Source organism: Nelumbo nucifera, chromosome 6 (genome assembly GCF_055504915.1).
Source record: "Nelumbo nucifera cultivar China Antique chromosome 6, China Antique-T2T, whole genome shotgun sequence".
NCBI lineage: Eukaryota > Viridiplantae > Streptophyta > Magnoliopsida > Proteales > Nelumbonaceae > Nelumbo > Nelumbo nucifera.
Genome location: NC_142654.1, coordinates 7,164,944 through 7,179,345, shown reverse-complemented (window position 1 = coordinate 7,179,345; position 14,402 = coordinate 7,164,944). Strand labels below are relative to the sequence as shown.

Sequence of the window (14,402 nt, the reverse complement as noted above, 5' to 3'; positions counted from 1 at the left end):
CGCCCGAATCAATGGTTTGCTGATCAAATCAACATTTTTTAACAAAAATCCGATTTTGAGGAAAACCGGACCAATTCCTATTTTTCCGATCCGATTTTGAAAACCATAATAGAACAACAGCTCACCAACACAGAACCAAAAACAGTCAAGACGGGGTTGGATTCGATAGAAACCCCCCGGAATCCAGACTATCAAAATTAACTCCAATGTTCAAATAGCAGCAGGCTGCTTTGCAAGTGAGCAATCTGTCTCTGAGTCTGTGACGACTACTAATAAATTCAATTGATAAGAAATGAATTATAGAGGAACGATGTCAGATTTGATGATTTCTTTCTTTAAATCGTCTCTTCAAGCTAGCTATTGTGGTTACATCATACATGGCTCATCTATCCATTCTCTACACCATTCAACCAAACATTAAGTGCCTCCCCATGCATGGATTGAGCGTTACAATTGACCAGACGAACTTGCTTTTCAATTTTTCAGAATGCAGATTTTCTCCTCTTTTCATAATGCGATACCAAACTTGTCAACTAAGTATGGATAAAGAAGGTTGTCAACTCTACCTTTCTAAGATTTTTGAACAAGTCATTACAACAGGTACATAGCACGTGCAATTCACGTGATCAAAAAACCCCCAAAAAGGTGGTTAATAACATTTTGCAGCATTTGCTGATTAGAGAAACTTACGTGAGAGAAAGCATTTGTAGTGTGTGAAGTCGTTGCTTTCTTTTTGCTAGGAATTTCGGTAACGAATTGCATGGATTAGAAAGACCATAATCCAACCATTTGCCTATCTCACCGCTTTTACAACAGAATGGGCAGCTCTATTGCCATTACTTCCTGACTGCTACAACTTTAGATTCTCTCTCTGTACCTACAATTAAGAAGCTTAATATCCTGAAGGACAGAGAATTATTAGGGGAAGTAATCGTTTAGACTTCATTCACACAGGCTGCATTTGATTATATATGGTTTTGCCATCCATTCTAATATTACTCGATAGGGGTGCAAATGGATCGGATCATGATTTTATTTGGTCCAATTTACATTATTTTTATTTGTATCTTTGATTTGGATATGATTCAATCAGAAATCGGATGGGATTTCGATCACCCTTATTTGATGATATATATTATATATTTATAAATATATATAAAATATATATTATTTATTTATAAATATATTTTTATAAAATTGCTATATTATTTATTGTTTTTATAAAAAACATGTATATTTATGATGAAAATAATTAAAAAATACTTGTATTTTTTTGTTTTTACTTTATTTAAATTATTATATTATATTTTTCTTTTAATAATTTATTAATTTTTAAAGAAAACAAGTCAGATCGGATCAAATCAAAAGATCTGACTTACTGATAGGATTCGAATTCAAATCAAATCCTGTCAGATCCGGCATGAACAGTGTTGGATCGGATTCGGATATACTTATTCAAATTCGATCCATTTACATCTCTAATTACTCCCAAGCGAAGAAAAGCCAGAGCTTCAGGCCCCATTTGGAAGAGATTCTGCATTGCCTTAGCCACTTTGCAGTAGGTAGTTGCCTAACATTTTGATATATATATATATATATATATATATGAAACATGGCTTCATGATGTTCCAGGTTTTTCACCTCATGTGATACCAGAAGCTACTGCGTGAAATCCCTCCCAAACGGGCATTCAGTCATTTCAATGAATGGTAATTATTTTTGTAGCCTCCTTATAGAAATTAAATCTCTTGTGAAGATTCCTGCAATGCATTAAAATGAAGGATGTCTGCTCTTAGGCTGTGTTTGAAAACGATGCAAATAGAGTGTAAATTTTGGTTCCGGGTAAATTTGCACTCTGGTTTACTTTTGCCTGTGTTTGGCAATATTACATATATGCATTGACAAATGATAGATCAATGCATATTTATATTGATAATAAGATGTAAAAATACATCAATAAAAAAAGAAGTAAATTTGCATTCAAGTGGGCTTTTGATAAAAAAAAACATATGCTTTATTGGATTTCATGTTTGCATCCATTACAGCTAAAAGTCTGTTTGATAAGAAGATAAATTTATCGGTGCAAAACTAACTCAATTTTACAATTTATATGAACCGTTTTACACTCTACATTCTGCATTGTTTCCAAACGCAACCTTAAGGAAAATGAGGATATTACACCAGTAAATGAGGTTATGCAAGAGACCTCATCCTAAACGGTATATGCAATACTAGCTTTCTCTTAGGGTTTTGACGATTGATTGGAAATAGTGGAATTTCATTTTTATGTAGATATGCCGAATCATGTAGATTTGTGTGTGCTCTTTTCCTCTTCTTAATATTGTTTTCTTTTCTCTTCTTATTTATGTTAACAATACAAAGCTTGACAAATAATAATAACCATACACACACAAAATGTTTACCAAGGAAAAAGCTAAAATGCTAAACTATAAAATTTAGCTAGTTTAATCAATGCTTAAGTTTTCTGTTTTCATTGACTTGTTTTAAACTATAGATTCAGTTAATAAAATTACTTGGCAATCGAAAAGAGTCGTCTAAATTAATTAATTGGAAAGGAAATGACTATAGAGGAATTTAATTTGTATTGGGTAAGGTGAAGAGAGTCGTCTAAATTAGGGAGTTCATACGTGTACATAGGACTTGACACTATATCTAACCCAAAAGCCTAATCCATTAAGTAAACTTAATCCATTAATTTGTGAGTCAATCCTTATATATAAATTTCTTGACATTTTATATATTTTTCGAACAGTGATACAACCACTCACATATGCGTCCCAACATTTGGAGGCAAATAGAATGTGAGGATGAATTTGGTTCCCTTAGAATAGGTTACTAGACAGGGGCGGAGCCAGGGGGTGGCGGAGGGGAGGGGAGACATGGCCCCTCCTATGCCTTTAAAATTCCCACAAAACCCATTTAAATCTCACTTATATTTTAACCCCCTTATTCATGTATCTTAGTTTCTGGTCCCCCCCCCCTATCTATATTTTCTAGGTTTTGGCCCCCCTCAAGAAAAAATTCTAGCTCCGCCCCTGTTATTAGAATTGGAATTGGAATGGCCTAACCCAATTCCAACTATTTGTTTGGTTGGAATGAGATTTTGATTCCCTTTTTTTTCTGTGGAATGGGTTTCTCCTATATGGAGGAATGGCCACTCATGGTTCCCCCTTGCTATGGGATTCCCATTCCAAAGTCTATCAAGAAATGAAAAATTTTTGACAAAAAAAGGCCAAACCCTAATACTAATAAAATATTATTAAAATAACTATAAGATTATTATAATAAAATAATAATAATGCATTAATAGTATAATATAATTAAGTTAATACTAAAATATGGATAGACCTTTCACAAAGATAAAAGTGAAACATTATACTATAATAAAATATTAATGACAAAGTACTAAATTGCAAAGTACTACAAAAATAATAAAGTAATAATAAAAATATTAATAAATTAATACTAAAATGCAAATTTTTTAGTGATTCTGGTTCCGGTATCAGAATTAAAAATGAGTTCATTTTTAGAAATTCTAAGTTTTATTTCTATTTCTTATCAAGATTTGAGTGACTCCATGAATGAAATCTTAAATATGATGTGTGAACTTAAATGTTCAATTTCCTTAAAAAAAGTTAAAATGGAATGATTTCGTCCAGGCTCTGAACTTTGGCTATCAGCTTCGTTATATACTCGAGGATTCCTCGGCCCTAACAGGAGGATAGAGTTTAGAGACATGCAACCCACCGAATTGGGATTAACATGGCAAGGAGAAGGATGAGTCAAGCTCAACTGATGGTGCTGATTAATGAAATCCAGAGGGAAGCTCTAGTAAGCGTGCAGTCAGAATTTCATGTGATCAGCTGAATAAATGAAGAAACTCACATTGGCCGAACAGACGATTCACAATCGCTCCCCATGTTGCGTGCCCCACACCACATTCCAACTATGCATTGGAAACATATCCTCATATGACAAGTACTAAAAATTAAAAAATCTATTATTTTCCTGATTTGATATTTATGTCTTATTTGTTTTATGGTAGATTATTTATTCAGGTAAATGTATTTATTAATATTTTTATTTTTATTTTTTAGGTAAATAAGATAATGATCGTTTTAATAAAAAAAAAAACATTATTAGAAAGGGTATTTTTATCCCATCTAAGTGTTGACAATTTTTTCTCATGTGAAAAAGTTATTTATCCACTTAGGAGATGGATATCACTTTTCTAGGCAAGTGATATCCAAGAAAAATAAATTTTCCCTGATCTCCGTATAAATCTGAAAGAAGAACATGAGTTTCTTGATCCATGAAAATCAAAATCCCATTGACTAAATTTCCCTCCCCTCAATTCCAAAAAGAAACACCACCTTAATATTAATGAAAATTTGAACTTTGATTCTAGGGGGTTCTAAGTTTGTATAGAGACAACAGTCTGCAGACTCTGCACTGATTCCTTGACAAATCTTGGAGAGTGTTTGGCACTTTCATTGCATTTAAATAATTAGTCGTATCAGTTTTTCAGCATAAGCATGCAAACAAATGTATTTTTTATATGTATGTTCAAGAGAAAATGTCAATGCAATAACATAGTCTAGAACAATTTCTTGCATTGCTGTTGTGGAAACATCAAGTAGGTGCTGCGCATGTCTGGTTGTAAGCATCGTTTTCTTAGAAAAATGCCAAAATGGTGCTTTTTTTTTTTTGGTTTGGAAGCAATGATGCAATAGATTATATTCTGAGAAAACAGTACTGATTTTATTTGGTATCATTGCTTTAGAACCGTTTTCAGCATTGATCATATTATCCAACGTTCAAGATGATGCCACATCATTACACCACAACAGGCTATTTTTTGAAAAAACATCAAATTTGACATTGCTTCAGACCACACTTTCCCAATTTATAAAGCGTAATTTAAAACAACGTGTTTTATAAAAAAACGATACCAAATAATAGGCCATTTTCTGAAACATCGCTTTTTCTGATATAATGCCTACATGGTATCGTTTTTTCAGCAAACGGCATGGATGCCAAACACCACCCAAATTGACATTTCCGAGATATATGGTGTTGCTAAAACACCACTATGAAATGAAAAAGTGAACCACTTTTTTGACTTGTCCAACTCCTAATTATTGCAAATTTTAAGGAAAATTTGAACGCTTTAAATGCCTGTTCAGCATGCATCTCTATCAAGCACTTCTATGGCAGAAATGTTTATGCTAAAATTCAAGGGTAAATATACCACCTTGATGCCAAACACCATTTAGATTTGTTAGATAATAGAAGATAGTTTTGGTTTTAATCCATTTAAGCAGTTTGATGATGCTATTCGGGGCATTTAATTGTTTGGTTCCATTGCTGTTTATTAGATAATTGACACCACTTTACTGTCAAATAGGCATTTCCCCAATAGAGTCTAAAATTTTGTTTGATTAATATGTTTGTCAAGAAAATGTTTCCCCGGATTGTGAAATAAGACGTTTTTCACTGTTTGACATATGTTGCACCTAGACAAGCACTAATAAATGTTTTTCAAAATTTTTTTTCATTTGCTTTTTAAAAACATTTATTATTTACTTATTTTTTGGTTCATGAATGTAAATACTATTCACATTTTAAACTGATTTTGTATTCTGTCTTGTTTGTTTGAAATCCGTGCAAAAGTGTGGGCCCATCATTAAATGCTCCAAATTTCATATGCTTTAATACCTTAATTTTGGTCAAAAAGTTAATTATCAAGAAAACACAAAATTGTATCCAAAAAATAGATACAATAATGCTTTCTTTTCAGAGTACAAAAGTGTCAAAAAATACATTTTTACTCTGATAATCATTACTTTTTTAACACATCAAATAAATACTTGCAAACGCAAACTGAAATATATAAATACCCCGATTCGATATTTGTATCACAAACAAACAGAGCTTAAATTTGCAACTACGAACCCAACTTAATCCAAACCCAGGTTTTGCTGCATACGTTGAGCTTGGGTTATGAGATGAATTTGAGATTGAAAAGTTGGGCTTGACCTCAATTCTTGGACCAAGCCCACCCACACCTATCTATGAACGCATCATGAGAGAGAGAGAAATGCCGGTGTTTGAAAAATTGAATTCATTCAGCCATTCAGCAAGCTTATTTTAAACCTATTATCTTGTGGGACCAATACCATTATACCAATCTACTAGTGTCATGGATCCCATTCCGAGTCTCCTGAGCCTTGACTCCTAAGCGCTAAGCAGCTTGGTCAGATAATCTGATAATGTGCTTTCAAGTCCTACTAACCAAATCCTGCGTATTTGAATCCACCACAATACCACATGACTTCATTCCATCTACTCTTACTTGGTCTTCGTAGAGCCAAAATACCCAAAAGCCGTGTCATTTCTAGCCATTCCTGTCACATTCAAGGCCAAACTAATGTTCAATCTCCCAAGAACACCACATCGCCGGATTCCGATCAGGATCCGGCCAAAATTATCATTACCCAACTGTCGAACTGCACATGCTTACAAGAACTTTGTCAACTACATGCCCGAATCATTCGAACCCAAATGTTAGATTTCTATCCCTCTCCATTTTATTGGAACGGCATTATAAGGTCCTACGTCAGGCTCGATGTCCCATCCATGGCACTTCACGCTTATATTGCCATGTCACTAGCTGGGGTGTCACCAGATTCCTACACAATCCCTATTGTCCTAAAGGCCGTGTGTCAGGTTTATGCAATTGACGCCGGGCGCCAACTTCATTCTGTTGCTATTGTGCGAGGCCTTGAGTTGAACGAGTTCTGCGAGAGCGGGCTCATTAGCTTCTATTGCAAAGTGGGAGAATTCAATAACGCACGTAAGCTGTTCGAACAAAACCATGAGAGGAAGTTGGGTTCTTGGAATGCCATCATAGGAGGCCTTTCCCAAGGAGGATTCGCCAAGGAAGCCATAAATATTTTCATACAGCTAAGACAATGTGGTTTCTATCCGGATGATGTGACCATGGTTGGTGTAACTTCTGCTTGTGGAAATTTGGGGGACTTGAACTTAGCTCTCCAGTTACACAAATGTGTATTCCAAGCTAAAACTTTAGAGAAACCAGAAATTTTGATGTTGAATTCTCTTATAGACATGTACGGGAAGTGTGGCCGAATGGACCTGGCTCACAGGGTCTTCACAGGAATGGTGGAACGTAATGTGTCTACATGGACATCGATGATCATGGGTCATGCCTTGCACGGATGTGCATATGATGCTCTTGAATGCTTTCGTTCCATGAGACAAGCAGGAGTCAGGCCTAACCATGTCACGTTTGTAGGGGTCCTGAGTGCATGTGTGCATGGTGGAATGGTGGGAGATGGGAGACATTACTTCCAAATGATGAAGAGGACATATGGAATCACGCCCATGATGCAACACTATGGCTGCATGGTGGATCTACTCGGACGTGCTGGATTGCTTGAAGAAGCCAAAGAATTGGTGGAGAGGATGCCGATGAGGGAAAATTCTATTATTTGGGGGACTCTCATGGGTGCCTGTGAGAAGCATGGGAATGTGGAGGTTGCAGAGTGGGTAGCTAGGCAACTCCAAGAGCTAGAACCTTGGAATGATGGGGTTTATGTTGTGTTATCCAACATATATGCTAGTGCTTGTATGTGGGAAGATGTTGAGAGGATAAGAAGGGTGATGAAGGACAGAAAGGTTGCCAAGACTCCTGGTTATAGCTTGGCAACAATTTTAGTTTGACCAAATATGCTGTTTCTTTCATTTTTGTTTTATCATTCATTGTTATATATTTCCTTTAATCTAATTAATTCTGGATGATGGATCTTCTGTTCCATCCGGTTACGATTACATGGTTAAGGTTCTTCTTGTATTAGCAAATTGATTGAATAACAGTGAATCTTTTCCCATGTTATTTCTACTTATGCTCCTGTGCTAAGCTTTGCTTTGATAAGAATTTGTTCTTGGAACAGAACAGAAAATAGTTGCATCTGGTTACACACATGATCATGGTAAATTGACAACCCAACCCATATAGTTGGGACAAGCTTAGCTTATAATGATGAATGGGGCCTTTGAATGATTATAATTATTTTGTTTACCTTCTAATTAGTTGCTGAGGCCTCATACAAAACCAGCGTAGAAACTAAAAATGGATGTACTTATAATAACCCATCTAGCCCAAAGTGACATTTCATATTAACTTATTGTGATTCTCCCCTTCCTATAACTATCATAGAACTTATGTGGTTCAGATGGTCAGTGGAGTGTCCGGTCATCATGGTCATGTTGTGCTGGGGTTTGATTGTATTCATAATAGTTTTGGGAGGATTGATGTAATGGCTTTTTTTTTCTTATTGGTGTCATTTCTTTGACTAATATTTGTGTCAACTCAATAACCAGCTTATCAAGGATTGTTCATGGATTGAATTTTGGGTATGGTTACTTATTTATCTAGTTTTCATTTTATATTTTGAGAAATTGCTATACAGTGGCACCTCATCTAGTTATGATTTCTATGCACCATAACCTAGATTTTGGTGAATAAATTTGTGACACCACTTGCTTTTCAGGAGGTTTCAATGGGTTTAAAAGGAAATGGGGAAATGAATCAAGACCTGAATTATAGTGAAGGCCTGTTTTTTGTTTGATAAACAGTTGCAGACTTACAGCTCCATGTATCGTTAGTTCCCCAATTCTTTTCTTATAACCATGCTTTATGTTTAGCTCAGGTCTGACATTTTACTTCTTAAATCGCTAATGACCTAATGTTTATTCTACACCACATATTGTCAAAACTTCATTTTGATCATGGTTGAGCATGTTAGAATGGCTTAGCCTCAAAGCCAAGCTTTCTCATTAGCCCCCCAAATCAAGAAATATTTGCAAATCCTACTCAAAAACATTTGGCCTCTCAAAACTCAATCTCCTCGGTTTCCCTATCACTATATAATCACTTGCCATTCCACCATTGACATAAACAATACTTTATGGAGAGATTTTTCTTCTGGAAGTGTTGCGAACTTTTAAGAGGCTAGCAAATGTCCCTGTAGGACAATTACTTTTGTTTGTTCGTTTCATCAGAAAATTATTTTTTTATTTATACAAAATCATTTTTTCATAATGTCCCTATAGGATAATTAAGAGGGTGTTTGATTCCGTTTACGTTTATTCGGTAAACATTTACTGACGATGCCACATAGGCACCATCTCAGCATTTTCTCTCGCTTAAACTTCTGCATGCATCGGAAATGTAAAAAGTGAATTTTGGTTTTTGTGCATGCCAGCCATTTGTGGAATTTATTTTTTAAAACTTCCACAAACAGCCAGGCGTTTATTCATTGTTATGCTGATGTGGTGCCTAGTGCCATGTTGTCATAAACGATTGCAATTATTACATTTTTCGGTTTTACCAGCAAATAAAATACAAATGTTTATTCAGTAAACATACTAAGAGGCTAGCAAATACGTATCACTTAACCATTTCTCTTAAGAAAATAAAAATTATGAAATCTAATTAAACAATGTAGTTTTCGACAATGAAAGATGATTTTGGTTTCTAGGACAGACTTTTGCACGACTCCATTAATCATGTATCTTGTGATCTTGAATTCTTGATTTCTTTGGTTGAATTCATTGGCATTCTTCAGCCCAATCACAAGTCACAGGTTTGACCACAGTATACCAACTTGAAGAAAATAAGTTGAATTTTATCACAACTGCATGTTTTCTGCTACTCAATCACACATATTTCCCTTGGGTAATGTTAGTGTTGACAGAAACTAGGAGAGAAACAGAAAATTCAGGGAAGGTTGTTAAAAATTTTGTGAAACTACTTGAGAATTTACCCTCAACTTTCTTTTCTCTCTTATTTCTATCAAACCAAACACAGCCTTAATGTCGTGTTCTTCTCTCTCTGGTAACTTTAAAAGAAAAATGGTGTGCCAGCTGGGAGATAATGCATTACTTGAGCATTAAAGCAAGGGATTGCATGTAAAATATAAGAGTGCTGGGATAACGACATCCTACTAAATCAAAATTCGCATTCCCAAGTCAGCTCAAACCATCAGCAGATTTCACGTTGTATACTAAAAGTTAAACCTCGTCAGTGGATGTTACAAATTGCATGTCATCTGCTACTGATGGATCACTAACATTCCCTTCCAGTCTTCTACCATGCTTGTGAGAACATTCAGTTTCTACTTGTCCCTTGTACTTATTGCTTCTATGGCAATTCAACATAAAAAAACTCTAAAGATTACAGCAACTTAATATGTATGATCCAAGTGGATTGGCATCTTTAGTATACCCAGATGCAATAGAGTTGTAAAACAGAATCATGTAAAAGCATGCACAACCAAGTTGAAGAGATGAAACGAAGAACTAGTATAGCCACACACATCAGGAAGACGATTTCACAAATCCAATAAAAAGGGTTTGTGACCTCAACCGTCATTTCTTTCACTCCTAAAGTAGGTAGAAGCAACTATAAAAACAACACAATTACATAGAAGTATTTGGCTCACTACACTCAAGAAAGTGAGAATGAAAGAAAACGGAAAAAAGAAAAAAGGAGAAAGCTCTTGCCAACAGAGTGGAAGAGGAAACCTAAAGCATGGTATAGTAATGCAAGAGAAAAACTGAAAAAGCTGAATTCTATGGTTCAACTGTTGTCACCTGTTGCCATTCTCCATCAACTGCCTCTTTCCACAATGTTACATTGTTATTCCCATCAGACACGGCCAATATGTTTCCAGTCAATGACCAGGAGACTCTCCAAACTGGGGTCTTAAAATCTTTCAAAACCTTACCCTCCCATTTTTCCCCTTCTCTCGCCACAGTCCATATGACTACAGTCCCATCCTGTGAAGCACTGGCAATGGTAGACTTCGGAAGCCCCAAGTTGGGTGCCCAAGCCACATCCCGCACCCAATCAGTGTGCATCTGAAGGGCAGGGAAGCAATCCATCTTCCAACTTCCGTTCTGCAGCTTCCAAATCTTCACAGTATTATCACAGCCACCGGAGACAAGCTTCTGAACAGGCTCGAGAATGCCAGGTCCAACAAGACCTCCAGGAGCTGTTGATGGAGCCCATGAAACTGAAGTGACACCAACGAGATGAGCTTGGTCAATCCTTGTAGTGTCCCAACCACCATCAGCCCTGGCAGTGAAGACCGATATGTTTCCATCAGATGATCCACAGGCCAAACAGAGACCAAGTTCATGAGGAGCCCATGCAATGGAATTGACGGAGGCTTTGTGATCATCAAAGACATGGGCTTGAGTCCACTCATTCTGGTTGCCCTCTTTCCAAATTATTACTCGCCCATCATAGGAACAAGAAGCAAGGATGGAGCCGAACTTGGGGTGAGCCCATGCAACCTGCCACACAGGGCCTTGATGACCACTCAGAGTGGCAAGATGCTGTGATGCTGAGGTGCTCACACCAATGATCTTGATGGTAGTATCAGAAGACGCCGTAGCGAGACGCTTGCCGTAGTAATCCATGACCACATCATGAACGGTGTCTTGATGACCCGTCTCAATCTTCTGTGATGGCATTGCTCCTTCCAACTAAACACTAAGTGTAGATTGTGTTTCTCTGTCTGTCAACCGATAAATCGACTCAGGTTAAACTTTCTAACAGAATTATGTCTCCCCTACACTAAAGGTCAAACCTACAGAGAAAATCTAGTAACTCATCAGTGAGGGTTGCACAACTGCATACTTTCGTAGACGAGTTTGCAAATAAACGCAAACCACTAAAATTTCTCTTCTGGATCCAATAAACTTTGATCTTTAGTGGAGGGAAGGGGTAAAGAAACACATATTTTCTAGTATGAAGAAACTCGAGATTCATAAGCAAAATAATAGTATAAAAGAAAATTCTCCGAATACACAAATTCACTGCAATTTGAGCAAAACCTAAGCAATAATATGCTTGAATACAAACATTACTTCAAGATCTTATATTATATCAATCGAGAACAATATCAGAGAGGAAGATATAAACTTCGTAACCTAAGGCTTCAGAATAACTGCGATAATTGAAAAATCCGAAAACTAAATATAACCTTAGATCAAGTTGCTAAAGAAGACCAGTTGGAACATACAATCCCAATTTAGTTTTTTTTTTTTTGTGAAACCCCAATTTAGGTATTTGAACACTCCGATTCGAGATCAGATTTACAGATTTCGCATAAAATTCGGTTACCAATAATAAGTAAATAAAATTCACGATCTGCTCGAAGAAATATCTACAGAACGAGAAAAGACTTCTTACCAGAAACTATGGAGATTGGAGTCGAATCCGGCGGAAGAAGGGGCTCGCCTCGGCGGGTTCCGATCTGTTTTGGGGACAAATGAACCATATCAAGCATTTCGGTGATTTCACGTAGCAAAGCTTTACAGGAATACCGTACTCCCTAGTCCCCTTCAATCCGAGGACCAATTGGTTGACCAACCTTTAATCTGGACCGTCGAAACTGTTATTAACACATCGCAGCTTTTTTGGATTACTTACTAAAAGACCCGTTATAGTTTCATGCATTTATTAAAACTCACCTTATAGTTTGCGATTTGCCTAAACAACACCTGTTTCCGTTTATAATCGGTTTATAAATAGGGCAAATTTATATTAAATTTACTATTGATCAAAAAATATATATATATTAAATTTGCTCTTTACCATTCTTTAAAATTTTAAAATAAAACCCAACTGATAAATTTTTTAAGAAAATAAAACGAATCTTGGAGAATAGGTTCTCAAACTGTAGGTGTAGAAATAGTGGGAGATGGTTAAGTTGCAATAGTTAATAGTAACCCCATTTGAAAGAGCAGGGTTTGGCTGAACATGAACATGATAGCTGTTCAGCAAACTGTTGAACCAATGATGATGTTCTACTCCAATAATAAATTCATGGACTGAACCCAAATTCTAAATCCTAACACAAAATTCCAACCAAACCCTATATTTATGGTTGGATAGGATAGGTCTGGGCTGAGCCCAATCCAAATAGAACTTGTAATTGTGATTGTGGATTATGGTTAGGGGCGATAATTTTTAGCTCAGCCCAACCCAAATAGAACTTGTTAGTCTGATATATGAGCCCAACATACAAAAAGCTGACATTGTGTATCGTAGTTGCCCCAACATACAAAAATATTTGAGCCCTACCGAAATGGATGATACCAGAAAGAAGCGAAGACGAGGAGGGTGTTATTCTTCAAAAGACGATTTATATAACCAATGGTTATATGAAGCTGGAAATTGTGAAAGACATCTGCACAATCCCGCATTTGGATGAACTTCTGAAGCATCTCATGTTTGTGGCAATAAATCTAACATTGGGTTGTCCGTTGGAATTTATTCCCTTCATTCACCTATCAGACTTCCTTTGGCAATTTCATTCATGATCAACAATACATACGGATGCTCTTGTTAATAAAACCTGATGAATCAATTTTTGGTCATGTATTAATTTTTTGTGTTAAGTATACCTCGTCATTTGATCTGCTTCCAAGTGGTCGATAATTCAGAAACCGAAGTGAACTTTTGTTGGATGAGGACCTGGATGTCGAGCTGATCAGGCTGAGCTGGGGGCAGATTAGGTGACGAGTTGACTGGGCCGAGCTAGGCAAGTTAGGTGACGAGCTCACCAGAGTGTCGAGCTCACCAGAGGGCCGAGCTGCCTATTAGGTGTCGAGCTGACCAAAGGGCCGAGCTGCCTATTAGTTGCCGAGCTACCTATTAGTTGCCGAGCTGACCAAAGGGCCAAGCTGCCTGGTGGCGAGCTGGATTGATTGTTGAACTTCGTAGTTCTTTAGAGACCTGCAAGGAATCAATGTCAGAGGACCCGGGGTGGCTAACCCGACGAGGTTACTCCGATGCTTAAGTCAGTACTCTCATAGTAGACTGCGAGTTAAAAATCACAAAGTATGAAAGCTAGAATATGCTTACTTGCCCCCCCCCCCTATGCCATTGGTGTTGGTGCCTTTATATAGGCATTGTTTGGCGTGGGCTTCACGCACCGCATTCGAGATTTCCAAGAAATCGTCTAAATGGTCTGAGATTCCCTAAGGCAACCGCCATGCACGTTGACCACCCTCCGGATCGTTCGACACGTGGGCCAACTTCCAAGGATCGTAGGAGTGTTTGGATATGCATGCCGAATTTGTCGGCGAACACATCTCACAGGTTGCCAGGTTGGCGCCTGTGTCAGGCCGCCAGGTCGCGCCAGGGTCAGGCCGCCAGCTCGCGCCTGGGCCAGGTCGCCAGGTGGGACACCATCAATTTGGCTAAGGCAAGTTATTGCCTAAATGGTTTCGGGTGTCACCTAATTGTTTCGAAGTGCCATGTGTCACAATATCATTAGAGG

At 37.1% G+C, this 14,402-nt stretch overlaps 1 protein-coding gene and 1 pseudogene across 4 annotated transcripts; one reads left to right on the top strand and one right to left on the bottom strand.

Moving 5' to 3' along the window:
• The first annotated feature begins 6,121 nt into the window (after positions 1–6,121).
• LOC104604511 (Tetratricopeptide repeat (TPR)-like superfamily protein) lies at positions 6,122–7,961 on the top strand. Its single transcript, XM_010268886.3, has one exon. It carries the CDS (start codon positions 6,352–6,354, stop codon positions 7,765–7,767), a length of 1,416 nt encoding a protein of 471 aa, XP_010267188.1. The 5' UTR covers positions 6,122–6,351; the 3' UTR covers positions 7,768–7,961.
• Positions 7,962–10,386: 2,425 nt separating this feature from the next.
• Positions 10,387–12,485, bottom strand: LOC104604510 (protein transport protein SEC13 homolog B pseudogene; annotated as a pseudogene). 3 transcript variants are annotated; one of them, XR_016077141.1, is made up of 2 exons: positions 12,308–12,485; positions 10,387–11,630 (listed from the first exon to the last, which is right to left on the bottom strand). The product of XR_016077141.1 is annotated as a protein transport protein SEC13 homolog B pseudogene, transcript variant X1 (transcript). The 3 variants fall into 3 exon arrangements; XR_016077142.1 differs by having other exon boundaries at positions 10,387–11,702; positions 12,308–12,446; XR_016077143.1 differs by having other exon boundaries at positions 10,387–11,715; positions 12,308–12,361.
• Between the last annotated feature and the right edge of the window lie 1,917 nt (positions 12,486–14,402).

Bases quoted from the DNA above. Each gene is read 5' to 3' on its own strand.
- LOC104604511 (XM_010268886.3), top strand. From the start codon at position 6,352: ATGACTTCATTCCATCTACTCTTACTTGGTCTTCGTAGAGCCAAAATA.